General features: G+C 44.3%; 1 protein-coding gene and 1 long non-coding RNA gene across 2 annotated transcripts in view; one reads left to right on the top strand and one right to left on the bottom strand.

The window, feature by feature from the left end:
• LOC141157445 (uncharacterized) lies at nucleotides 1–8188 on the bottom strand. Its single transcript, XR_012247794.1, has 3 exons — nucleotides 8012–8188; nucleotides 1916–2060; nucleotides 1–813 (listed from the first exon to the last, which is right to left on the bottom strand). It is a non-coding gene; the product is annotated as an uncharacterized lncRNA (long non-coding RNA).
• Nucleotides 8120–27959, top strand: part of PPID (peptidylprolyl isomerase D) — a 21199-nt gene continuing 1359 nt past the window's right edge. Inside the window, exons 1-9 of the mRNA XM_073644721.1 lie at nucleotides 8120–8324; nucleotides 11833–11973; nucleotides 12891–12997; nucleotides 16630–16818; nucleotides 17287–17409; nucleotides 17547–17653; nucleotides 18742–18883; nucleotides 18998–19084; nucleotides 19158–19200. Coding sequence (XP_073500822.1) covers nucleotides 8240–8324; nucleotides 11833–11973; nucleotides 12891–12997; nucleotides 16630–16818; nucleotides 17287–17409; nucleotides 17547–17653; nucleotides 18742–18883; nucleotides 18998–19084; nucleotides 19158–19200 — 1024 coding nt within the window. The 5' untranslated portion in view covers nucleotides 8120–8239. The remainder of the gene's footprint in view (nucleotides 8325–11832; nucleotides 11974–12890; nucleotides 12998–16629; nucleotides 16819–17286; nucleotides 17410–17546; nucleotides 17654–18741; nucleotides 18884–18997; nucleotides 19085–19157; nucleotides 19201–27959) is intronic.

Below are 27959 nucleotides of genomic sequence, written 5' to 3' on the forward strand. Positions count from 1 at the left end.
ATTAACCAAACTGTTTCATTTCTTTAATGGGGACCTTGTAAAAAAAAAAATAAGCAACATACATGCCATATGTAACATAACAAAATACAAATGTAGTTGATGAAACAATAACTTTCGAAAAAACTCAAGGTTTGTATAGCTTTGGGGACAAGTTTGACCGCCAGAATCCCCAGCCTTATATGAATGCTGCCTGGAGATTGAAGGATATAATGGTCATAAAGCAAGTGGGCCATAAAAATTATGCCTAAAATGTGGGTGACCCTGCAAAAACATTGGGGGGAGATTCATACTCCATTGCCCTGTAGTGCTGCATCTGGGGTATGCATCCTCCGGGTTGATGCTGAAGGGTAAGGCACGTAGGATCTTTGCTGGGATCGCATTCGGCTATTGTCTATTGCCCAAAATATTTCTCCAGGGTCATTAGGGGGAGTGGCAGACTCAATGATGCTTAAGATCGCAATTTGGGTACGAATTTGGAGATCTTGTGGGACTCTGTATAGATGTGGGACTAAGCTTTTCAAAAAGGTCTCGGGATTTTCATTGGAACTTCTGCTGACGCACTCAAGGACCCGGGCATCTATTGGGGTTCGGCTAGTTATTTGAGTACCAGACCCTACAGAAGAAGCCACTTTTTTTCTACGGTTTCGCCTTCTGTGGACTTTTGGAGCATCTGTGGGTGTTGGAGAATTCCCCATCTCTGGTACTTCCACCACTTCTTGCGGAGACACAATAGTTTCTGATGATGTAGTCAGATTTGCTTTTGGGATATCTGTTGGCTCCATTGCAACCTCTGTACACAGGATATCAGATGTACTGTTTAAAAAGATAAATAAGGTCAGTAAAAATAAATTTTAATCCCTTCCCAACTGGGCCATTTTGCAGTTTAATTTTTTCTCCCCTTCATCCAAGAAAAGAAGAATGCAGGGTTTGAATTGATATGCAAATGAGGCTGTAGATCTGAACCCTCTGTCATCCCAGCTCTATTCTCTCTCTCACATTGTGTGATTATGTGCAGGTCTTATCTCGCTGATCTGGCCTAAAGCACCAGGATAAGACCCTGCCTACAGTCCTGCACCTGAGCAAGGGCATATCATTAACTCAAAACTGCAAACACTGACTACACCAGAACCATAAGATGGATTTCTTCATCTCATGTGTCATTTTAATCAGTGCAGCAGCCCCAACATGACACTGCCTGTAGTTTACTTAGCAAAATTTGCTTTAAGCCCTAGGTTCTCCCACTGCAGCAACTCCATATATGCTGACGTTAAGCATGGTTTAGTCGCGCCGCAGAACTCAGGAGGACGGCCATTTGGCTTTGAGGGACATGGAAATAACTGGATTGTTTCTTGGGAGCTATGTCGCTTTTCCATCTATTTTTCCATTGATAGACAACAGATCTGATTAGAGGCTTGTTTTTTTGAGAAACGAGGTTAAGATTTTATTGATCATCATCACCCTATTGTCGCGGGGTTCAGCTAGGGATAAAGTGGTAGTCTCCTCCCGCAAATAATCAAGTAGATGCAGCTGTAGCTATTGACAGTGGCATCTAATGGGTTATGCGGCCGAGATTGGTACTACCACTGATGGCAGCTATTGCAGTAATTTGTCAGCTATTATATGCAGCTGTCACCCGCTGTTTGTGAGCCAGCCTCAGCATCGAGTAGTACATAGAAGTTCTTTTTCGTTAATTCATTGCCCACTGCGCCGTACAGGTATGGTGGACGTCAGGAAGTGTTTAAACACGATTTTAATATGATCTAGAGAAATTTGTTATTACACAACACATAAAAAGAAAACATCATATGGTTTAAAGAAATAACAAAAAAAGAGATGAAAAAAACTTGGGAAAAATAGGGATAAATAGCATTAACCTGGGAGGAACCCCCCCCCCCAAAAAAAAAACAAAACTTACAAGTCCATGATATCCAGCAGAAACTTAAGCTACTGCTTATATATATATGTATACAGTATACGGCTTTTTGGATGACACTGCACCCCCAGGTTTGGCTTTCTGCACTCTTCTCGACAGCTATTCCAATGTCGCTTTACATCACTCACTGTTAAAAAGAAAAAAAAAAGTCAAAAAGGTAAATGAACTCACGTTTATGAGCGAATGCAATAAGGAGACAGAGCCAAAATATACTGAGCACAATGACACAAGGGGTCAGATACTACATCTGTGCGGATGCAAACGGGACTATTATGTGCAAAACACATTTGTTCACGGTCTGCTGGTGAAAACACTCCAATCACGTGGAGAGAGCTGCTGGGAACGTTGTTCTGAAGACACCTCCTGGCTTCACGGGTTTTTAAGTAAAATTAAATGTATGATTACGCAGCAGATCTAAGCCACACAAATGAGAAATGGAAGCACATCAGCAGCATTCTGATTTTGCAACTTTGTTTCCCAGATCCTCCTCGAGTTATATGGCCAATTCTCTCATTTCTTTTTCACGCATGAGTGTATAGCTCCATGAACTATAGTTTAAATTCATCAAAACTATTTTTGCCAAAATTAGTGTAAATTGCTTTAAAAAGTGACAAAATTTTCGCACAAATCCAAGGTGTACAAAAATGTTGTGACTCTTGGCGTTTCTTCCAGCTCTGCCAAAATGGGCGGAAAGTTGGCCTGGCACAGCGCGACTAATTCACGATAAGATGTGGTGATACCTACGCCAGAAATCTTATTCCAGTGATTGAAGGTGCCTCGTCATGAATCAGAAGTGTATGACTCTGCCTGGAACAGATGCAGAAAGGTGTTTGTAATGACACACAGCTCTGCTTTACTTTCCCAGCTTTCCATCACAGTTGATGCTGAAAGTGAGATGTGTGAGACCTGGGATGGAGAGCAGAGCTCTGTGTTACTGTGTTATGGGCTGTGGAGTCGGTAAACCAAACCACCGACTCCCAACATTTCCCTGACTTCACGGCCTCACTACTGAGCGTGTACACAAAGTGCAGCAAAGATTCATCTCAACTAAGGCTGTGCGCCCACTATGCGTTTTTGCAGCGGAATTTCCGCAGCAAAAATGCTTAAAAACGCTTGGTAATATGTGACTCATGGTCCCCAATGATAATCCGCATGTGCTGTGGCTGCGGAAATTTCCGCTGCAGATTATCATTGAGAAAAATACGCAGCATGTCCATTAATTTTGCAGACACGCAGCGTAATTGTTGCCATTACTTGCATTGAATCGCTTAATATCCACATGACTACATGTGCACATGCGGATATTAAGAGATTCAGTGTGCAGATGGTACCCGGCTCTGGAGATGAGAACACTCTTCTCCAGACCCAGGTACCATGGTACCTGTTAAAAAAAGAAAATAAAGATTATACTTACCTTCCGATGGCCCCCGGTCTCCTCAGCGATGCGTCCGGTCTCTTGTACGGCTCGCGAAGGTCTAAAAGGACCTTTCATGACGTCATTTAGTCATGTGACAGGTCACGTGACCGCGTTACCCGTCACATGACTAAATGACCTCATGAAAGGTCCTTTCACACCACCGCGGGCTCTACAAGAGACCGGGCGCAGCGGAGAAAAGACCAGAAGTTAAGTATAATCTTTTTTTTTTTTTTAACCCCTTAATAACATCTGACGTACTAATACGCGTCTGTGCCCTGGGACTTAAGAGCCAGACCCGTATTAGTACGTCATCGCGATCGCGCGCGCACACAGGCTGTGCGGGCGCGATCGCCGCCGGGTGTCAGCTGATTGTCACAGCTGACACCCGGTACTATGTGCAGGGAGCGGTCCTGCACCGCTCCCAGCACATTAACCCCCGCGATGCAGCGATCGAAGTCGATCGCGGCATTGCGGGGGCAAGGGGAGGTGATCGGCGATACTCACCTCCTCTTCCGGCTTCCAGCGCAGTCTGCAAAGGCTTCCCGGGTGTTGCCATGACGACCCGATGTCGTCATGACAACCCGATGTCGTCATGACAACATCCGGGTCACCAGAGAGCAGGAAGATTGCTTGGACATGCGCAGTGCATCTCCAAGCAATCTTCACACTGTGCACTTCTGACAGCCTTCATGGCATAGGGATGGTGCTCCATTCCTGTGCCATGCAGGCGATCAGAAAAAAAAAAGTGAAAGTCCCAGAGTGGGACAAAGTAATAAAGTGTATAAACTGTGTGAAAGCGGAAAAAAAAAAAAAAAAAAAATGTGCAAAAATATTATAAAAAAAATAATACACCAAAAATAAAAATATAATGTACCCATCAATAAATATTAATATAAAAAAAATAAAAAAAAAACAATAAAAGTACACATATTTGGTATCGCCGCGTCCGGAACAACCTGACCTATAAAACTGTCCCACTAGTTAACCCCTTCAGTGAACACTGTAAAAAAAAAAAAAAAAAACGAAGCAAAAAACAATGCTTTATCACCATACCGTCAAACAAAAAGTGGAATAACACGCGATCAAAAAGACGCATATAAATAAAAATGATACCGCTGAAAACGTCATCTCGTCCCGCAAAAAAACAAGCCGCCATACAGCTCCATCAGCCGAAAAATAAAAAAGTTATAGCTCTCAGAATAAAGCGATACTAAAAAATATATTTTTTTTTCATGTTGCATTTGGAGAGTCCCTGTGTGCCCAAACATTGGAGCTCCCCCACAAGTGACCCCATTTTGGAAACTAGACCCCCCAAGGCACCTATCTAGATGCATAGTGAGCACTTGGAACCCCAGGTGCTTCACAAATTGATTCATAAAAATGAAAAAGTGTTTTTTTTTTCACTTTTTCATTATTACGAATCAATTTGTGAAGCACCTGGGGGTTCCAAGTGCTCACTATGCATCTAGAAAGGTGCCTTGGGGGGTCTAGTTTCCAAAATGGGGTCACTTGTGGGGGAGCTCCAAAGTTTGGGCACAGAGGGGCTCTCCAAACGCAATGTGGTGTCCGCTAACAATTTGAGCCGATTTTCCATTCAATTTGTTAGCGGATACCATGTTGCATTTAGAGAGTCTCTGTGTGCCCAAACATTGGAGCTCCCCCACAAGTGACCCCATTTTGGAAACTAGACCCCCCAAGGCACCTATCTAGATGCATAGTGAGCAGTTGGAACCCCCAGGTGCTTCACAAATTGATTCATAAAAATGAAAAAGTGTTTTTTTTTTCACTTTTTCATTGTTACGAATCAATTTGTGAAGCACCTGGGGGTTCCAAGTGCTCACTATGCATCTAGATAGGTGCCTTGGGGGGTCTAGTTTCCAAAATGGGGTCACTTGTGGGGGAGCTCCAATGTTTGGGCACACAGCGGCTCTCCAAACGCAACATGGTGTCGCTAACAATTTGAGCCAATTTTGCGTTAAATTTGTTAGCGGACACCATGTTGCATTTAGAGAGCAGCTGTGTGCCCAAATATTGGAGCTCCCCCACAAGTGACCCCATTTTGGAAACTAGACCACCCAAGGCACCTATCTAGATGCATAGTGAGCACTTGGAACCCTCAGGTGCTTCACAAATTGATTCATAAAAATGAAAAAGTGTTTTTTTTTTCACTTTTTCATTGTTACGAATCAATTTGTGAAGCACCTGGGGGTTCCAAGTGCTCACTATGCATCTAGATAGGTGCCTTGGGGGGTCTAGTTTCCAAAATGGGGTCACTTGTGGGGGAGCTCCAATGTTTGGGCACACAGGGACTCTCTAAATGCAACATGGTGTCCTCTAACAAATTTAACGGAAAATCGGCTCAAATTGTTAGCGACACCATGTTGCGTTTGGAGAGCCGCTGTGTGCCCAAACATTGGAGCTCCCCCACAAGTGACCCCATTTTGGAAACTAGACCCCCCAAGGCACCTATCTAGATGCATTGTGAGCACTTGGAACCCTCAGGTGCTTCACAAATTGATTCATAAAAATGAAAAAGTGTTTTTTTTTTTCACTTTTTCATTGTTACGAATCAATTTGTGAAGCACCTGGGGGTTCCAAGTGCTCACTATGCATCTAGAAAGGTGCCTTGGGGGGTCTAGTTTCCAAAATGGGGTCACTTGTGGGGGAGCTCCAAAGTTTGGGCACACATGGGCTCTCCAAACACAACATGGCGTCCGCTAATTATTCAAGCAAATTTTACAATCAAAAAGTCAAATGGCGCTCCTTCCCTTCCGAGCCCTGCCGTGCGCCCAAACAGTGTTTTTTCCCCAAATATTGGGTATCTGCGTGCCAAGGGGAAATTGCACAACAAATTTTGGGGTCCATTTTTTCTTGTTACCCCTGTGAAAATAAAAAAAATTGGGTCTAAAGTAACATTTTTGTGAAAAAAGTTAAATGTTCATTTTTTTCTTCCACATTCAAAAAATTCCTGTGAAGCACCTGAAGGGTTAATAAAGTTCTTGAATGTGGTTTTGAGCACCTTGAGGGGTGCAGTTTTTAGAATGGTGTCACTTTTGGGTATTTTCTGTCATAAAGACCTCTCAAAGTGACTTCAAATGTGATGTGGTCCCTAAAAAAATGGTTTTGTAAATTTTGTTGGAAAAATGAGAAATCGCTGGTCAACTTTTAACCCTTATAGCTCCCTAACAAAAAAAAATTTTGGTTCCAAAATTGTGCTGATGTAAAGTAGACATGTGGGAAATGTTATTTATTAACTCTTTTGTGTGACATATCGCTCTGATTTCAGGGCTTAAAAATTCAAATTTTGAAAATTGCAAAATTTTCACCAAATTTCCGTTTTTTTCACAAATAAACGCAAGTGATATCGAAGAAATTTTTCCACAATCATGAAGTACAATATGTCACGAAAAAACAATCTCAGAATCAGGGGAATCCGTTGAAGCGTTCCAGAGTAATTACCTCATAAAGTGACAGTGGTCAGAATTGTAAAAATTGGCCCGGTCATTAACGTGCAAACCACTCGCAGGGGTTAAACTATTAACTTGATCACACTATATAAATCCATGCCGGTTGCATGGATTTATATAGTGTGACCAAGTTGTCAAGCACTTTTCCAAGTGACGCTAAAATCGCTTGGAAAAGTGCTTGATAACCCGCATGCAGAAAGCATGCAAAAACGCTTGACAAAAGCTACCACCTGGCGGGAAAAAAGCATGTAAAATCTGCAGGAGTTTTTCCTGCCAGGGAGAAGCAGAAAAAATATGCAGCATTTCTGAATTGTGGGCACTTAGCCTAAAAGCAGAGATCCTTAGATCAGGAACAGAACAGACATTTATAGGTCATTTCATAACTTTCCCAAATTCTTATGGAAACATTTACAGCAGATACTGAACCCAATGTATTATATATTATAGGAGTCGGTCCATTTTATACCACACAGAGGCCGGGCCCGCCATCTGTCTGTTTTCTCTTCAGGTCACCTTCATGCAGAGGAAAAGTGAACACCACAGAGAAGAACATCGGCCATCGTCCCCTTGGTTTGATGGGAATTAGACTATTACAGCCATTCTAGTTATGTGAGAAGAGATGATTAAACGTTGTACTCTGCCGCCTCTACCCGGCCGCGCTCAGACTGGTGATCTCCATCGCTGGCGCGCTCCACAGCACCGGAGATTTATGGGAAATATTGTGTTTCATCAATATAAGGGTAAAATTTGGCCTATAGATTATGGGAACCTGTCAGGTCCCCGCGCCCCCAGCAGTTGCCTTGTAAACCACCCACCAAATACTGAAGGTGTGAACGTGCGCACACACTGTGTAGGCCGAGCCCACGGCCGCACAATACACGCTCACTAGCTCGCTGACAGGGCGTCCTCACCACCCAGAAAAAACCCTCCTCAAACAATAGTTTAGCCGGGTGTCCCCATTGTGCGGCTTCTTCCTCCCGGTCTCCGGTCCGTTACACTGTGCAGGAATTACAGCAGTCAGAAGAATAATAACTTATGGCCGTTGGCAGGGCGAACGCTAAGGGGTTAATCTTCCTGGCACCAGTGGCCCGGTTTCCCAGCATTCAGTAGGGCTGCACAAGGCAGTGAGGCCCGGCCCGTACACAGCGCAGCTCTCCTCCCCGCCCTCCCGCGGTATGTGGGGCCGCACATCACCTGTACACAGCGGCAGTTACACAGCTCCTTCCTTCCCAGAATCCCAGCGGCGGTCGGAGCTCACGTGACGCACAATCACCGCACAGCGCAGTCTACAACGCTCCAGAACGATCCAGAACTACAGGGGCGTGTCCTACAGCAGCGGAAGTCCCGCCCCCGCCGCAGCGGAAGTGTGCTCAGGTGCGAGAAGCCGGCGGACAGTTAGAGGAAATTGCCCACACGGAGAACATGTCTAACCCGGCGCCCAACTGCAGGCCGTCCCACCCGGACAACCCGCGGGTGTTTTTTGATGTGGAGGTGGGAGGCGAAAAGGGTGAGTGGTGGGGCAGAGAGCTGGCAGCATGGGAATGAATGGTGCGGGAGGAATAGCGGCTGTGTAAGGCTATGTGCCCACGATGCAGAAATGCTGCAGATTTTTTCCGCTTCTCCCTGGCAGGAAAAACGCATGCGGGTTTTACATGCGTTTTTCCCGCCAGGTAGAAGCGTTTGTCAAGCGTTAGGCTATATGCACACGATGCAGAAATGAAGCAGAAAATTTCTGCATCTCCCTGGCAGAAAAAAACGCATGCAGATTGTGCATGCGTTTTTCCTGCAGAATACATGCGGGTTCACATGCGTTTCCGCATGCAGATTGACAAGCACTTTCCAGGCGATAGCATCACTTGGAAAGTGCTTGACAACTAGGTCACACTATATAAATCCATGCAAACAGCATGGATTTATACAGTGTGACCGTAAAAATTAAAACAAATAAAGCTATACTTACCCCCGAGGCCACGGCGTGGCTGCAGCGCTGCTTCCTGGCTGGTTCCCGGCTGCCGGCATATCGCGAGACAGAGCGGTGAAGGGCCTGCGGTCACATGACTGTGACGTCACCGAAGGTCCTTCAGCGCTGCTGGCATTCAGAGAGAAGACGCCGGACAGGTGAGTATAAACTTTATTTGTTATTTTATTCTTTTTTTACAGGTACAATGGTACCCAGGTCTGGATGAGAGTCTCCTCTCCTTCCGAACTGGGTACCATCCGCACATAGAGACGCATAGAAGCCGCTTGTAAAAATGTACAGTCGCGGTTTCTGTGCGTCTCAATGCAAGTCAATGGCGGGAGTTCCGCTGCGCTTCCGCAAAACTAAATGACATGCTGCGGATTTTTGTACGCAGCATAAACGCTGCGGAAAAATCCACAGCATGTGCATAGAACATGCGGAATCCCCTTGGGGACCATGGGGTGCGGATTACCTAGCGTTTCACAAGCGTTTCCGCTGCGGAAATTCCGCAGCATAAACGCTTGAAAAACGCTACGTGGGCACACAGCCTTATTGCCTGTGGGTTATCAAGCGCTTTTCCAAGCGATTTTAGCATCACTTGTAAGGCTATGTGCCCACGATGGAGAAATGCTGCGGATTTTTCCTGAGCGTCTCCACATCTCCCTGGCAGAAAAAACGCATGCGGATTGTACATGCGGATTGTACATGCGGATTGTACATGCGTTTTTCCTGCCAGGGACATGTGGATGTGAAGCGTTTTTCACATGCATTTCCGCATGCGGGTTATCAAGCGATTTTAGCATCACTTGGAAAGTGCTTGACAACTCGGTCACACTATATAAATCCATGCAACCGGCATGGATTTATACAGTGTGACCGAGAGAATGTCAAAAAATAAAAAAATAAAAATATACTTACCCTCCGATGGCCCGCACTGTCTTGCTTCGCTCGGTCCCGGCAGCGGTAGAGTGAAGGACGTGCCGACGTCAGCGTCACGTGACCCGTTGCATGACTCTGACGTCAGCGCAGGTCCTTCATTCCATCGCGAAGTGCTGGGAAGCAAGGAGGAGCGCAGCGCGGGCCGCCGGAAGGTAAGTATACATTTATTTTTTATTTTATTCTTTTTTTACAGCTTTTAATGGTACCTGGGTGTGGAGGACAGTCTCCTCTACACCCAGGTACCATCCGCACATTAGAACGCACCAATTGCGCAAGTACAGATGCAGTCTTGCGGAATTGGTGCATTCTAATGCAAGTCAATGGCGGCGAAAACGCAGCACTTCCGCAAAATAATTGGTAGTGCTGCGTTTTTTTCCGCAATGATAATCCGCAGCGGAAATTTCCGCAGCATGTGCACAGCACATGCGGATTATCATTGGGGGACATGGCAGGCCTTCTGCAGCGTTTTTGCCGTTGCGGAAATGCTTAAAAAACGCATCGTGGGCACACAGCCGAAAAGTGCTTGACAACTTGTTCACATTATATAAATCCATGCAACCGGCATGGATTTATAGTCGTGTGACCAAGTTAGTAAAAAAAAAAAAAAAAAAAAGAGAATAAGAATGTTAAAAAAAATAAAGATTATACTCCCCTTCCGATGTCATCCTGGTGTTTTCTCTGCTGCGTCCGGTGTCTTGGGCGGCTCGCAGTGGGGTGAAGGACCTGCGGTGACCTCATTGAGTCATGTGTCAGGTCACATGACTCAATGACATCATGGCAGGTCCTTCACAACACCGCGACCCATACAGCGGACCAGATGGAGCGGAGAAAACACCGGGAGGACATCAGAAGGTAAATATAATCTTTATTTTTTATTTTAAATAAAATGTGCTGACACGGATATTAAGCGATTCAATGCAAGTCAATGGCGGAAATTATGCTGCGTGTCCGCAAAATTAATGGGCATGCTGCGTATTTTTCCGCAATGATAATCCGCAGCGGAAATTTCCGCAGCATGTGCACAGCACATGCGGATTATCATTGGGGACCATGGGGCACTTATTACCAAGCGTTTTTTAAGCATTTTCGCTGCGGAAATTCCACGGCAAAAACGCTTGAAAAACACATAGTGGGCACGCAGCCTAACTGCAGGGCGGTCATGTGTGATGGACGGAGCCGCTGTATAACTAGAGTGTGAGTATGTGTGTTATATGGATGATGTGCTGAGCTGCTGTATTACTCGGAGCTGTGGGGGTGATTAGATGTAGGATGTGCTGAGCAGGGGATGAGTAGCTGTATTACTGTAGAAGCTCTGTGGGTGGTTATATGTATGATGGGTGGAGCTGCTGTTATAATAACTGCAGGATATATGGAGGATGATTATATGAATGGTGGAGTTGTTCAGGGGGCGGAGTGCCTGTATAACTGCAAGATATGTGGAGGATGATTATATGGATGATGTACTGAGCAGAGGATAGAGGAGCGGTTGAATAACTGGAGGGTGATTTATGTGATGGATGGAGCGGCTGTTTAAGTGTAGGTGATATGGGGGGAGATTATGTGTGATATGCAGCAGCTCTATGCTCTACTTAGTACAACTGTGGGATATATGGGGGATGATTATAACACTGTGATTACTGAGCAGAGTAGTCACTGGGCACGTGAGATGAGTGATGTGTATGTGTGCCCATCCAGGCTCTGCGTCCACACCAATCTTACTTTGCAGTGATGCGCCGGTCACACTTGCCATGGAGCCGCCCAGCAGAAGGTTCGGGTATACATTGGGTTTTGCCGTCCTGGATCCCTTGTTCCCCTGGGTGATAAGCTTCTGTCAGATGTCTGGCAGCTCCTTATCTCCTTCCATTGAAGTATCCATGTAACCTGGGTCTGGACCATGGGGTAATGTGCCGCACATTGTTAGTGATTCCGGGGGGAGCGTTCCCGCTTGTACCTCGGGCAGACGGCTCACACTATAAGCTTGTAGACAGCTGCTGCCTCTGTCGCTGCACGTTTAGCACCAGGATCTTTTATATTTTGGATTTCTGGTTACCATGTAGGGTAGATTAAGCCTCTGCTGGCTTTTTACATCTGATTTTCTTTCTTTTTTTCATTTTAGTTGGCCGAGTTGTGCTAGAGCTATTCGCTGATGTGGTTCCAAAAACTGCTGAAAATTTTCGAGCGCTGTGTACAGGCGAAAAAGGATTAGGAAAGACCACCGGGAAGCCTCTTCACTTTAAAGGATGCCCATTTCATAGAAGTAAGTAGTTCTAGTCCATATGTCACAAATTGCTATACTTTCATGTCCATGATAAAGCCATGCCATTTCATTTCACACACTTCTGATAAAGGATGTCCGTTACCCCAAAATATACAGTTTAGTTTGGCTATACAGTGTTTGGGGATATGGCCATTATAAAAACCTTCTTAGCACAGTACATGTACAGTGTCTTAAAAAAATAACTCCATTCATATGCAAATGAGGGAGCTTTGGTGAATTCTTAGCATGGCCAAGAGTTTGGTGTACAGCTATGCCTGCTTGTTTGCATATTGGGACATTTCCCCCACTTCTGATTGACAGTTCTCGCTTCCCAAAGCAAGCACTGCCTGATCGCTGCTGGAGTGTGTGCATGTGCACTAACTAACTGTGCACCAAACAGTTCCCTCCACAGCTCTTTATTGTGGTAAAACACTTGAGAGTTGAGCAGAATCTTTCTGTGTCTCCCTCTGCCTGTTTCCTCTCCCTGATCCTCCCTTCATAGAGTATAGTGGGCTGTGACACATAACACCACAGTGAGATCATGGCTCAGTCTTGTCTGAACAAGGAGGATTTGAGCTGTTTTTCAGAATGGATGACGAGTTCAGGGGGAGGTGAAGTGGAGAAAGAAAGCACAGTTGTATCTGAAGTCAGTGGTTCATGCTGTCTACGTCAGCAGAGCTGCCGAGCTCAGTGATTGGCTACAGCGCTATCAATGTGACATCACCGCTGCAGCATATAATCAATCACTGCAGCAGTGCAGGAGACACCACGATGGACTGGGGAATGAAGGGAAAGTAAAATGTGTAGGGCCCCCTTCTTTATACATCACATTGAGCCAGCAGGTAAATTCCTCTACCCCTCAGAGATCATTGTGTGTACTTTCTGTTTATGTTATGTACTGTATTTTTTTTACTTAGTCATTAAGAAATTTATGATCCAGGGCGGAGACTTCTCAAACCAAGATGGAACTGGTGGTGAAAGTATCTATGGAGAGAAATTTGAGGATGAAAACTTCCATTACAAGGTATTTGTCTTGTCCTTATAGGAGGGGCTTTTCTTCTATAATTACACCCCTCTAAATGAAGGTTATCCTTGTCCTACACACAAGGCTTTCATATGGTGCGATCAGAGCCTGATGTTTGGCAAATATTAAAGGAAAAGCTCCATTGTGTCGGTATACGTTGGCAAAGAATAAAGATAAGCACAGTCGGGTAAACTTCTTGCTTTCACTTACATTGGCAACATGAAGTATTGCCAAAGAATTAAGACTGCCTTCATTTTGTGGCATTTAACCCCTTTCCAAAGACATCAGTAATAGTACGTAGCTGTGCCCTGGGACTTTTGGACCAGCTACGTACTATTACGCATGCGACTATCGCGCCCGCACACAAGCGGTGCGGGGCGATCGCCTCCTGGTGTCAGCTGATTGTCACAGCTGACACCTGGTGCTATGTGTCGGGGAAGGTCCCGCACCGCTCCCTGCACATTAAACCCCTCAATGCTGCGATCGAAGTCGATCGCAGCATTGCGGGGGCAAGTGCGAGGTAAGCGCAATACTCACTTCCTCTCCGGCCTCCAGTGATGTCTGCGGCGGCTCCCGGATGTCGTCATGACAACCGGATGTCGTCATGACAACCGGATGTCGTCATGACAACCGGATGTCGTCATGACAACATCCGGGTCACCAGGAGGCAGGACATTACTTTGGTCATGCGCAGTGCGCGACCAAAGTAATGTCTCCCTGTGTGCAGCGCTGACAGGCTGCATGACATAGGGAGCTGCTGCTCTTTATGCTATACAGCCGATCAGGCTGCAAAAAGTGAAAGTCCCATAGTGGGACAATGTGTAAAAGTAAAAAAAATGTAGTAAAGTGAAAAAAAAAAAAATAATCCCCAAAAAATAAAAAATATATTGTACCCATAATATTTATTTATTTTGAAAAAAAAAACAATAAAAGTACACATATTTGGTATTGCCGCTTCCGGAACGACTTGACCTATAAAACTGTCCCACTAGTTAACCCCTTTAGTGAACACGGTAAAAAATAAACGAAGCGAAAAACAATGCTTTATCATCAGACCGCCAAACAAAAAATGGAATAACGCGATCAAAAAGACGAATGTAAATAAAAATGGTACCGCTGAAAACGTCATCTTGTTCTGCAAAAAAAAAGCCGCCATACAGCTCCATCATCCGAAAAATAAAAAGTTATAGCTCTCAGAATAAAGCGATACAAAAAAATTATTTTTTCTAGAAAATAGTTTTTATTGTGTAAAAGCGCCAAAACATAAAAAACTATATAAATGTGGTATCGCTGTAAGCGTACTGACCCGAAGAATAAAGCTACCTTATCAACTTTACCACACGCTGAGCGGGTTTGGATTTTTTCAAAGGTAAAGAGAAAAAAAAAATGATGACGATATGGCGACCAGTGTTGAGCGCATGTGCTCAGCTTCCTGAGTTTGCATCGGGTATGCACTGAGTATCGCGGGTGTCCAAGTGACATGTTCGAGTCTCTGGCCAATATGCTTCACGGCCAAAAAAACGTTGCTAGGATTGCCTGCCATGCACGAGCGATCCCTGCTTGTTTTTTTTTGGGTGTCTAGCAACCGTGAAACATGCGGGCGGGGACTCGAGCACACGCAGTACATGGTGCATACCCGAGTACCCGATGCAAAGTAGTAGCGAGCACTTGCGCTCAAGACTAATGACAACTTATTCAATATGATGACCTAATGTTATCAAATTTTGTCGTACCTCTGGGTTCAAAATATTCACTATACCCCTTGATACAATCCTTGAGGGGTCTAGTTTCCAAAATGGAGTCATTTGTGACTAAATAGTGGAAACCCCCCCACATCAGGGGCTCCCGAAATGCGACATTGCGTTCGCTCTTGATTGCAGCCAATTTTGCGTTCAAAAAGTCACACAGTGGTCCTTCCCTTCTGAACCCTGATGTGCACCCAAACAGTGCATTTTCCACACATATGGGGTATTGGCATACACCATTTTCTCCTGTTACCCTTGTGAAAGTAAAAAATTTGGGGCTAAAAGATCATTTTTGTGGAAAAAGTTTTATTTTATTATTATTTTTTTTTTTTTCACGGCTCCATGTTATAAACTTCTGTGAAGCACCTGGGGTTTCAAGGTGCTCACCACACATCTAGATAAGTTCCCTGAGGGGTCTAGTTTCCAAAATGGTATCACTTATGGGGGGTTTCCACTGTTTAGGCACATCAGTGGATCTCTTAACATAACATGGCGTCCGCTAATTATTCAAGCAAATTTTACATTCAAAAAGTCAAATGGCGCTCCTTCCCTTCTGAACCCTGCCGTGCGCCCAAACAGTGTTTTTTCCCCACGTATGAGGTATCTGTGTGCTCAGGGGAAATTGCACAACAAATTTTGGGGTCCATTTTTCCTGTTATCCCTGCAAAAATAAAAAAAATTGGGTCTTAAAGTAACATTTTTGTGAAAAAAGTTAAATGTTCATTTTTTTTCTTCCCCATTCCAAAAATTCCTGTGAAGCACCTGAAGGGTTAAAAAAAACTTCTTGAATCTGGTTTTGAGCACCTTGAGGGGTGCAGTTTTTAGACTGGTGTCACTTGTGGGTATTTTCTGTCATAAAGACCCCTCAAAGTGACTTCAAATGTGATGTGGTCCCTAAAAATAAAAAAATGGTTTTGCAAATTTTGTTGTAAAAATGAGAAATCGCTGGTCAACTTTTAACCCTTATAGCTCCATAATAATAATAAAAAAAAAATTGGGATTGTGCTGATGTAAAGTAGACATGTGGGAAATGTTATTTATTAACTATTTTGTGTGATATATCTCTCTGATTTAAGGGCATAAAAATTCAAAGTTTGAAAATTGCGAAATTTTCGCTAAACTTCCGATTTTTTTCACAAACGCAAGTGATATCGAAGAAATTTTACCACTATCATGAAATACAATATGTCGCGAAAAAACAGTCTCAGAAGCAGGGGGGTCCGTTGAAGCGTTCCAGAGTTGTTACCTTATAAAGTGACAGTGGTCAGAATTGTAAAAATTGGCCTGGTCATTAACGTGCAAACCACCCTCGGGGGTAAAGGGGTTAAACGGGTCTTTATTGTGCCACAATGAAAGGGGTGTCAGCAGAGGCGTAACTATTGTAGGTGCAGGGGTCACACCCAGGCCCCAGATCCTAAGGGGCCCATATAGATCTTTTACCAAGATGGGAAGAACAATAATATTACAAACCCATGGTAGTTAGGGACCTTAATACAGACTTTGCATTGGGCCCCATGATCTTCAAGGTAAGCCACTTGGCTTCATAGAGCCAGAGGAGATAGAGAAACAGTAGATGTGAAGGTATATTGAAGTGATTGGCCCTGCCATGGTGCACTTGCTGACAGTCCCTTTAATTAAAAAAAATAATTAATGTTGTGCTCCCCCTGATCTGCAGCTACACAATCTGCTACATCTCCAGTTTTGCCTTTCCCAAAGCAGAATATTATTGGCTTAAATGTAATTGCTGTGTGATTTGTTGTAGACGTCCTCATTTTTCTCTTGGCTACTTAAAAATGTCATTCCTGTTACTTTCCACAAGAGCCTCTGGTTAGTGAGCGGTTTTGTGTCCTTGAGTTTTAATGTTCCCAATACTTCTCCCCCTTGCAGCATGACAAGGAAGGCCTGCTCAGTATGGCCAACGCCGGCCCCAATACCAACGGTTCTCAGTTCTTCATCACAACTGTCCCCACACCCCATCTAGATGGGAAACACGTGGTGTTTGGTCAAGTCCTCAAAGGATTTGGTATAGTGAAACTCCTGGAAACTATTGAAGTTAAAGGAGAGAAACCTGCGAAAGTAAGTGTCTTCTGGGTGTGTGTAATCATTTAATTTGACAGTAATGCTTACATTTAGGTCTATTTATTCATCTTTTATTACCACGTAATTGTGAGCACCATTTTAGTGGAGGGACTGTTTTTCCGAAGAGGGGGTGCATGCAGCGCTTTGACTAGAGAGTTGTCCCTCAGTGACTCCTCCGCTCGGTGTGTCTGGGTGAAGTACATTTGGCAGGCGTGTGTTCTCATGAGAATATGCCTGACATGTAGGCACAATCTGCATGCATGCCTTGGCATCTATCCACCATAGGGAGTACAGATTAGCAGATTGATTCCTGGGACTCCCGCCTAGCCACTCATCTCTAATGGCTATCCATGGCAATAAAACTCCCAAAAAACTTGTATACGGGCATAGCATGTGATGATTATTATTATTATTTTGTAATGTTTCAGTATGTATGTCTTTACCATGCTTTCATTTTCTATGTAGTTGTGTTTAGTAGCAGAATGCGGAGAGCTGAAGGATGGGGATGAGTGGGTCATGTCTCCTGTGGACGGTTCTGGAGACACCCATCCTGACTTCCCTGAAGACTCTGATGTGGAACTAAATGATGTAAGCACTTTGTACATTTCTCTCTCATACTTTAGTGAGAGCTTTCTGAAGTATGAAATATATAGAGGGCGAAGGGTTTTCTGAGCTGCCGTGTAATAATTGTACAAAGCCAACGCTCTGCTTATTTTGTTTGACAGGTTGAAAAGATCGTGAATATAGCAGAAGATGTCAAGAATATTGGGAATAACTTATTCAAATCTCAGAATTGGGAAATCGCAATAAAAAAGTACAACAAGGCTCTAAGGTACAGGAATATGTCTACAATGTAGTTACATGGCTTGTTTGTTACGGTCATTGATTTAACGGGGTGTTCTCATCTCCAAGATCCTATCCCAATATGTAGTAGGTGTAATAATAATATTAGCAAATCAGAAAAACTATACTGCATTTCCAATTGGAGGCATTTGCTATTATTATTATTTATTATTATTACACCTACTACATATTGGCATAGGATCTTGGAGATGGGAATACTTCTTTAACGTGTGATTTGAATTTAACAGGCGTTTGTCACCCCCAACTGCAAATTCAGCTGCTTATACATTTATAGAGTGGATTTAGCCCATGTAAATAATACCAGTAACATTCATGGTGTAGTTGCTGAAAAATTAGCTTTTAATCTAAATGAGGGCTCTGTGCACACTCGGTGTAGCGAATGTTTTTGTGCCCCATTATGCCTTCCAATTTACATATGTCCCTGAACTTGATTGACAATGACCCTAAACTCTGATCCCTGTTCGTCGTCTAGCTCAGTGGCTCTGGAGGAGCTTGCACACTATATACTTCCGGTTGTAGTGAATGGTGGTCCCAGTCTGGCAGAGGTTCAAGATCGGAGCATGCCTGCACAGACATAAATTATAAATGAATATTTCAGCAACTACAACTCAAAGTATATTACTGGTGTGATTTTTATAGTGGCTAAGTCCAATATATAAATTTTAAGTAGATGAATTTGGAGTTGAAAAACACCCGTTAACTAAAATGCTAACACGTGTGGAGAAAAATTGATCAAAAATGACAAGTACAATGTTCGCATGGTAGCCAATCAATTTCTCTTTATTCAGAAGCTATTTGGTAACTGACAGCAGCAGTCTGCTTTGTGCTTGCCCCAGTTCTCACAACTCTCCCTTGATGAAGTGGCTTCTAGTTGTATGTGGCTTTGGCTCTGCTACAATATAGTCATCCTTGTAGCTATGATATATCTCATAGTCCGAGGGGTTGTCGGGCTGTGTGCACACCTGCTCAGTTAGTAAAGGTATTAACAGAGTCCTTTTACGATCTATTGAGCTAGGATAGAAATGTTAACGTGATTGCTTTTTTGACATTTTCCAGATATGTGGAAAGCTGTAAAGATGTCACCGGAGATGACAACATTGCAAAATTAAATCCAATTGCTGTAAGCTGCAATCTGAATATCGCCGCTTGTAAGCTGAAAGTGTGTGACTTCAGAGCTGCTATTGAGAGCTGCCATGAGGTAAGAGGCCATGTGGCAGGTCAGATGTGTTGCAAAACTTCAGCTTTACAGAAATGTTTCGATTCCAAGTATTTTTTTTTTTTTCAAACTAAAATGGACTTATTTTCTAAATAGGCTCTTGAAATCGATGCATCTAATACAAAAGCACTTTACAGACGGGCCCAAGGCTGGCAGGGGCTGAAGGATTATGAGCAAGCACTGGTAAACGGTTTACATGAACTCTGATACATCGAGACTTAAAATTTCTTTTGAAACTAGAATTTTTTTTTCTTAGGAGGATCTTAAAAAGGCTCATGAAGTCGCGCCTGAGGACAAAGGTAAATGGATTTATATAGAAAGGTTCTCATTGTGACTGTGGGTAGCTCCAGCTTAGTGCGTGGCATTAAACAGGACATGTCATATTAATACTTTTGATTATTTTAGCTGTAAGCCTGGGCATGATTACCAGTTTTAGGCTATATTCACACATTCTTGTGACATGTCTTAGTGCTGGCCATTTTTTTTCTCAGACAGCACTCAAATCCACAGAGTTTCATTGATCCATATCTGCATCTTTGTTATAGGCTGATCTGTCTCCGGGCCGTGAGACTCAGAACATGTCCTATTCTCATCTGTGTTGCGGATCAGACTCTGCCATTAAAGTTTATGGAGATCCGAATAACACAGATGTAACACGGAAGAACGACTTTGTGCTTCAGACATCCATTCTAGCTTCACCCGTTTTTAACTGATCCACTGCTGAGTCAGTGGATAAAAAAAAAAATTCAAAGTCTACCTGCTGCAGTGAAACAAAATACTGATGCAATTAGGATGATGCCTGAGAAAAAGTCGGTCTATTTATTTTCAGATGGTAACACTGAAACTGATGTGTGAATACAGCCTTCTTGAAATAGTACTGCACTTCTGAGTAATGAAGACTGCCATATTGATTCCAGTCTAGTAGAGACATTGCTACTTGTCTCTTGTGACCACTGCGGTTCTTTGCTGGCACATAATGGTCACAGACGGCTCCTGCTGGCGAGTCTGCTGACGTCACGCCGACAGAGCGGTTGCTTCTTTTCCGCTCTGCTCTGTCTATGGAGCATAATGTCAGCAGTCCCGCCCCGTAGACAGAGCAGGGAGGAAAAGAAGCCTCCGCTCTGTCGATGTGACGTCAACAGAGGCTGCTGAATCGCCGGCAGAAGCGGTCTGTGTTCGCGAAGAACGTTGACGAGCACAACAGGCACGTAGGTAAGCAACTACCTGCCTGTCAATGCTTGGCCACTTTTTTTTTTTTTTCTTTACAAAGTCCTGAATATTGCCTATTAAAGACAGTTAAAAATGTGCACAATTATTACTAAGAGTAACTAGAATAATGTTGTCTCTGAGGAGCACACTAAGGGCTCATATTCATCTGCGAGAAAAAGACGGTCCGATGTTGTTCCTGAAAAGTAGGACTAGCGTCATGCGAGTACAATGTGATTTATTCGTACTCCCATCACAGCACCACGAGAGAGAGGATCCGCCCATCAAGGAGAGGAAACCTACAGGTTAAAAAGGTGGCACCTCTCTCCCGCCTCAGTTTAGGTTTCCTGTCCATGATGGGAGACCTCTCAGGTTACCTGTGGGATGAAGACGGTCTCTTGCCCTAGATGGAGTCGACAGGGTGTTTGGAGTAATGAAGTCTCCCACCCTGGGTCAGTCCTGGACTTCTGGAGACGCCACGGCAGGGCTCATTGAGGCGCCTCCGTTTGCGTTGCGGCAGATGCGACATCCCCTCACTGGAGGTAGATGTCCGCCATGTGTGGAGCCGCATGCGGGCGTCCCCCCCGCTATGCAATGCAAGAGTTCCGGGCCGCACCGGCGGGGAACGTGACAGGCGCAGCCCTGTGACGTGTTTCCAGTGGTTCGGAGACTCCACCGGAAGTGGGCGGAGCTCGCGCGCGCAACCCGGAAGCCGCGTGCGAGCATGAAGACGCCGGGAGTACAGGGCGCTGGAGCTGCTAACAGTGGCGGTTAGCCCACCGGGGGGAGGGGGGTGGGGGTGTGACCTCCCTCCTGAGCCCCCCCACCCAAAAAAGCAAAAAACACACAGGTACCAGGTATGGCCAGTATAAAAGGTTCCTGGCAACATACCGAGGTGCTTCCCAGCCCATTGTTTTTGCCTTGGTAAACATGGGAGATACACAGGGGCAGCTATCACCTCAGCAAGAACAACTGCTGCAGGAGCAGCCCTTTGGGGAGCCCTCACAACTGGCGGTGCAACGACGTTCCCGGTCTGTTTCCAATCGTTCGGCTAGAAAGTTCACCGCAAAAAGCAGAAAAGAAGGTCCTTTTGTTCGGCGTGATTCTCCGCCGGTTAAGATGGATTCTTCTGCTTCTACGGTACCAAATATTCCATGGGGTAAGTGGAATCTTCATGAAAGTTCTACTAATTCTTCTTCCTCCTTCTCTGTCTATAACTTTCTTTCAGAGCAAGAAATGTTCATTTAAGTCTAAACATAAGGAATGTGCCCTATGCAGCTGTCCGCTCCCTGATGCATATGTTAAGAACTTATGCCAGCCTTGTATTGACAAAGTAGTGACGGAAGAAACCCCAGGATTTTCCTTGGGCCTAAAGTCTTTAATTAGAGAAGAAATAGGCAAGGCTCTGCAGGGGAAATCTGAGTCCAGTCATGTTCCTAGGGACCCTCAGCCAGGCTCAGATTCTGATATTTCAGACGTTTCTTCTTCCTCTCTCTCCTCCTCTGATGGCGAGTCGGATAGACAGTGTTTTCCTCTGCAAGAGGTTGATGCCTTGGTGAAAGCTGTCCGGACTACCATGGGCATTATAGACACGAGGCCAGAAAAATCTGTAGAGGATGTAATGTTTGGGGGATTAGGTCAGAAGAAGAAAAGATGCTTCCCCGTAAAAAACCAGACAGGAAGGGCAGCGTTCCTCCCTCTTTTAAATGGAGGTATCCATTTGATGATGCCGCATGTACCTCTTGGTCAAAAGCACCAAGTTTGGATGTCGCCATCGCTAAGGCATCAAAGAAGTCATCTCTCCCATTTGACGACATGGGAGCATTAAGAGACCCCCTGGACAGACGAGCTGATACCTTCCTGAAAGGTGCGTGGGAGACAGCTGCAGGAGCTCTGAAACCAGCAGTAGCAGCCACCTGCACATCGAGAGCCCTAATGGTTTGGCTAGAACAGTTGGACAATCAGCTAAAGGAGGGTGTCTCTAGGAAGGAGATTATTTCTTCCCTTCCCCGGGTCCAGGGTGCTGCCGCCTTTCTTGCTGATGCGTCTGCAGATTCGGTTAGATTGGCAGCAAAATCATCAGCTCTGTCAAAATGCTGCTCGACGAGCCCTATGGATTAAATGCTGGCCTGGAGATATACAGACGAAGTCTAGACTTTGTACAATCCGTTGCGAAGGAGAAAATCTTTTCGGCTAGACCATGGACGAACTGTTGGAAAAAGCCAGAGATCCTAAGAAGGGATTTCCATCTGTACCTCTACCCTCTTTTAAGAAATCGTTTCGGAAAAAGAAATTTATCCGAAGGAGATTTTTCAGAGAACAAGAAAAATTCGAAGAAAGAGGTCGCAAATGTAGAGGCCTACTCTTTGGTTCTTCTTCTAAAAACGAACAGAAACCAGGGAAATCACAATCTGCCCAGGTGGGAGGGAGATTGTCGTTATTCCTCTCAGCTTGGGAACGAATTTCACATAGTAATTGGATTTTGAGCCTAATTAAATTTGGTCTTAAATTTCAATTTCAACCTCTTCCTTACAGAAGATTCTTGATTGTTTCCTCTAGTTCCTCCCCAGAACGGCAGACTGCCCTCGTATCGGAAGTTCAAATCCTAATAAAGAAAAATGTCCTGATTGAGGTTCCGGATTCAGAAGAGGGTCGCGGATTCTACTCCCCGCTCTTCCTGGTCCCAAAAGCAGATGGGTGTTCCAGGACAATCATAAATTTAAGATCTTTAAATAGCTTCCTTAAAATTGACACCTTTAAAATGGAATCCTTAAAAACGATAATAAAATTGCTTTTTCCCCACTGTTATATGGTAGTTCTGGATCTTAAAGATGCTTATTACCATGTTCCCATTCATAAGGACTATCAAAAGTATCTGAGGGTGGCCATTGAAATAGGTGGGGTGGTTAAACACTTTCAGTATATCGCACTTCCCTTTGGTTTAGCTATAGCCCCGCAAATTTTTACCAAGCTAGTGGCAGAGGTTATGGCCCATATAAGAGAAAGAGACATCTTAATAATCCCTTACCTTGATGATTTCCTGATAGTGGGGAACTCCTTTGTCCAATGCGAGGCCCACCTTCAGGTAACTATTTCTGTCCTGGAAGGACTAGGTTGGTTTTAAAATCTAGATTGACTCCATTAAAAGCTCAACAGTTTCTAGGGGTCATTTTAGATTCTGAAAGACAATTATGCTATTTATCAGAAGAAAAGATTGGAAAAATCCAGGGCTTGGTAAGACATTGTATGGATAGACCCTCTATGACACTCCGTAAGGCCATGTCATTATTAGGGACCTTGAGTTTTTCCACGGTGCGCTGGTCCCAACTTCATTCAAGGGCACTTCAATGGGACATATTGTATAACGATTCGATCCTAGGTGGACATCTAGACCGGGAGTTTACCTTGGCCCCTCGCTCCTTACAATCCCTTCGTTGGTGGTTAGTACACACTAATCTTTCTAGGGGGGGTCCCTTGGGAATTTAAGCCTACTGCAGTCTTGACTACAGATGCAAGTGCTACAGGTTGGGGCGCTCATTTTGAAGGTAACTTAGTTCAGGGGACCTGGTTAGAAAATGAGGTGCGGTTTTCCTCGAATGTTAAGGAACTTTTGGCTGTTGATTATGCATTCAACAAGTTCCTTGTATATTTACAGGGCCAGGATATCCGTATACTCTCAGACAATCAAGTCTCAGTAGCTTATATAAATCACCAAGGGGGAACCCGTTCAAGAGACTTAATGAGAATAGCGGACAGACTTCTTCAGAATGCAGAGGATCATTGTCTCTCCCTTCCTGCTGTTCATCTAAGAGGGAAAGAAAACGTCACAGCAGATTTTCTCAGCCGTACTTCCATAAAAGGAGAATGGTCCTTGAACCCTCACATATTCTCCAGGATTGTGGCAATGTGGGGTCTTCCAACAGTGGACTTATTTGCAACAAAATCCAATTGAAAGGTGACAACATTTTGTTCCCTAAACCCCAGGGAAAATCCCCTGGCAGTGGACGCCTTCATGGTTCCCTGGGAGTTTCCTTTGGCGTATGCATTTCCTCCCTTGATCCTGCTCCCATCAGTTATAAGGAAGATCAGGGCAGACAAAGCCAGAATAATTCTCATATGCCCCTTTTGACCCAAAAGACCTTGGTTCCCTTGTCTCCGGAGAATGTCCATAACAGACCCCTGGGTTCTTCCGGAGATTCCGGACCTTCTCACTCAGGGTCCAGTTTCCCATCCTCCAGCCTCAAATCTCCATTTAACGGCATGGAATTTGAAAGGGAGCTGTTAACCAGCAAAGGTTTTTCCACAAATGTAGTAAACACTCTCCTATGTAGCAGAAAACCCGTTACTACCCGCATTTATGCTAGGACCTGGAGAAAGTTTCTGTCCTTTTCAAAATTTAAACCAGAGGATGGGCCCACTGTTGGGAAAATACTAGAGTTTCTGCTGCGGGGTTTAGAACAGGGCCTTACCACGAGTACATTGAAGGTACAAGTTTCGGCCTTGGGAGCTTTGTTTTCTTCCGATATAGCAGCTAATTATTGGGTAGCACGATTTATAAAAGCTTCTTTTAGGTGTAGACCTATTATTAAATCTAAATCCTCTCCCTGGGATTTAAATTTAGTCCTAAATGCTTTGACTAACCCTCCCTTCGAGCCCCTGGATTTAGCCTCCCATAAAATTATTCTTCTCAAAACAGTCCTGTTAGTTGCCCTGACTTCAGCCAGAAGAGTAAGTGACATACAGGCTCTTTCTATATCCCCACCATTTACTCAAATTCTGGATGATAGAATTATATTAAAACCTGACCCAGCCTTTCTTCCAAAGGTAGTCTCACGACTCCATAGGACTCAGGAGATTAGTCTTCCAACTTTTTGTTTTCCCCCTAAAAATCAAAAAGAGGAGAAACTACACACTTTGGATGTCAGGAGGTGCGTACTTAAATATCTGGAGGTTACACACCGTTTTAGGAAAGATAGTTCCCTATTCATATGTCATCAGGGGGCTAGGAAAGGTTATAAAGCCTCAAAATCTACAATTGCGAGATGGATTAGAGAGGCCATCGCCCTCGCCTACTCTTCAGGGGATAAGGAAGTACCGGAGGGGTTGAGAGCTCATTCCACCAGAGCTGTAGCAACCTCCTGGGCAGAGAAGACGGGGGTTTCCATCGAAGACATATGTAAGGCTGCCACCTGGTCTTCTCCCTCCACCTTCTATAGGCATTATAGATTTGGATTTGGGTGTCTCTTCTGATCTCACCTTTGGGAGAAGGGTGCTTCAAGCTGTGGTCCCTCCCTAGTCTCCTTTCGTCTCTGTAATTCTCTCGTGGTGCTGTCATGGGAGTAAGAATAAAGCCTTAGTTACTTACCGGTAACGGGATTTTTCGGAGCCCATGACAGCACCCTTATATTCCCTCCCTGCACTGGTGTTTTCACACTCCTGTAGAATTAATTTCCTTTTTTTGCTCCCTCAAGGGAAGTTAGTTAAACTATTGGTTTAAAATGAATTTGTTGTGTTGTAATTAACCTTGGCGGTCCTCTCATGCTCTGTTACCTAAACCTGAGGCGGGAGAGAGGTGCCGCCCTTTTTAACCTGTAGGTTTCCTGTCCTTGATGGGTGGATCCTCTCTCTCTCTCTCTCTCTCGTGGTGCTGTCATGGGCTCCGAAAAATCCCGTTACCGGTAAGTAACTAAGGCTTTTTATCTCATATGACATCTGTATGCAATGAGTTTTTCTCTGCAACTATTATTCTACAATCATTTACAGGACCATTTACAGTGTTCCATGCTACAGAATGGTAATGTATCTGTAAAAATCGGATAGTCTGTATGCCTTCCATTTTTTTTTTTTTCCTCGCACCCTTTGACTTGCATTGGCGAGGCTCGTCTGATATACACGGCAATACGAAGCATGCTGCAATTTTTTTTTTCAGTCAGATTTCAGAAAAGGAGTTGTAACTCATTGATTAACATTGGTCAGAGTGCACTTGTCCGTTTTTCTCACAAATGAGTATGAGCCCTAAGGGGTAAAGTTTTAACCAAATCATGTTTTTGCCACACGTCAGTGACTTCACTGGGGTTTCCGTCTGAAGCTCTGAAAGACTAGATTCGAGCAGATCTGCCTTTTTGAGGCCGATACCAACAGCACAGTTGACAGAGCTTTTTATTGATGCGGTTGATCGGTCATGTTGTTCCACACCGAGCTGCCCCAACCATTCCTTTATGAACCTTGCTTTGTGGGCACAGTCATACTGGAACAGAAAAAGAACCTCCCACCTCCACAAAAAAAAACAAAACTGTACCCACAAAGCTAGAAGCATATAATGTCATTGTATGCTGAAGCATTAAGATCTATTTTGGTGGTCACTAAGGGGACTAGGCATCCTATGAAAAATAACCCCATAGTATTCTCACCCCTCCACCAAGCTTTACTGTTGGCACAATGAAGACTGGCAGGTAACATTTTTCTGGTATTCCCCAAAACCAGTCTGCCAGATAAGATCACTTCGCAGAAAATGTTTCCGTTGCTCCAGAGTTGGCATGCTCGACGCTATTTCGTCCAATGCTTGGCATTGTGCTTGAAGAAAGGCTTGTATGCAGCTATATCGCCATACAAATCCAGGCCATGAAGCGCCTGATGCACAGTTCTTGTCCTGATAATACCAGAGGAGGTTTGGACCTTAACCCTAATGAACCATTCTTATCATTCTTTCACAAATCTTCGTAAAGGCGGGCTGCAGGGCTAAGGGCTGGTATCCTGCACCTATAGTAATGTGACTGATGGAAAACCTGAATTTCATGTTTAAGACGTTTGTCTATATAGTGCGTCTTTATAAATCTTCTGCAATCTAGATATTATCATCATTAAAGTGCAACCATGGTTTTAATTATTACATAAATCAATTGTATATGTGAAAATATATGTAAAATAAGAAACTTTGATATTTTGCAGGGTTTTTTTTTCTCCTCCTGGACTGATCTTTTATTTTCAATTCACTGGTAAAATCTGTACTCAGTGAAGCTAGGATATACTATCTATCTCAGTAATGTAACAAACTGTTTAGATTCTATAGAGGAGGGAGGAGCTCTGACTTTAGCTCCTCCCCTCTACATAGATGATGGCAGTTACTACTGGTAAGATTCTATAGAGGAGGGAGGAGCTCTGACTTTAGCTCCTCCCCTCTACATAGCTGATGGCAGTTACTGCTGGTAAGATTCTATAGAGGAGGGAGGAGCTCTGACTTTAGCTCCTCCCCTCTACATAGATGATGGCAGTTACTACTGGTAAGATTCTATAGAGGAGGGAGGAGCTCTGACTTTAGCTCCTCCCCTCTACATAGCTGATGGCAGTTACTACTGGTAAGATTCTATAGAGGGAGGAGCTCTGACTTTAGCTCCTCCCCTCTACACAGCTGATGGCAGTTACTACTGGTAAGATTCTAGAGGGAGGAGTTCTGACTTTAGCTCCTCCCCTCTACACAGCTGATGGCAGTTAGGTAAGATTCTATAGAGGGAGGAGCTCTGACTTTAGCTCCTCCCCTCTACATAGCTGATGGCAGTTACTACTGGTAAGATTCTATAGAGGAGGGAGGAGCTCTGACTTTAGCTCCTCCCCTCTACACAGCTGATGGCAGTTACTACTGGTAAGATTCTATAGAGGAGGGAGGAGCTCTGACTTTAGCTCCTCCCCTCTACATAGCTGATGGCAGTTACTACTGGTAAGATTCTATAGAGGAGGGAGGAGCTCTGACTTTAGCTCCTCCCCTCTACATAGCTGATGGCAGTTACTACTGGTAAGATTCTATAGAGGAGGGAGGAGCTCTGACTTTAGCTCCTCCCCTCTACACAGCTGATGG

Source organism: Phyllobates terribilis, unplaced genomic scaffold (genome assembly GCF_046119375.1).
Source record: "Phyllobates terribilis strain yellow unplaced genomic scaffold, ASM4611937v1 Scaffold_1__5_contigs__length_1240528914, whole genome shotgun sequence".
Lineage (NCBI taxonomy): Eukaryota > Metazoa > Chordata > Amphibia > Anura > Dendrobatidae > Phyllobates > Phyllobates terribilis.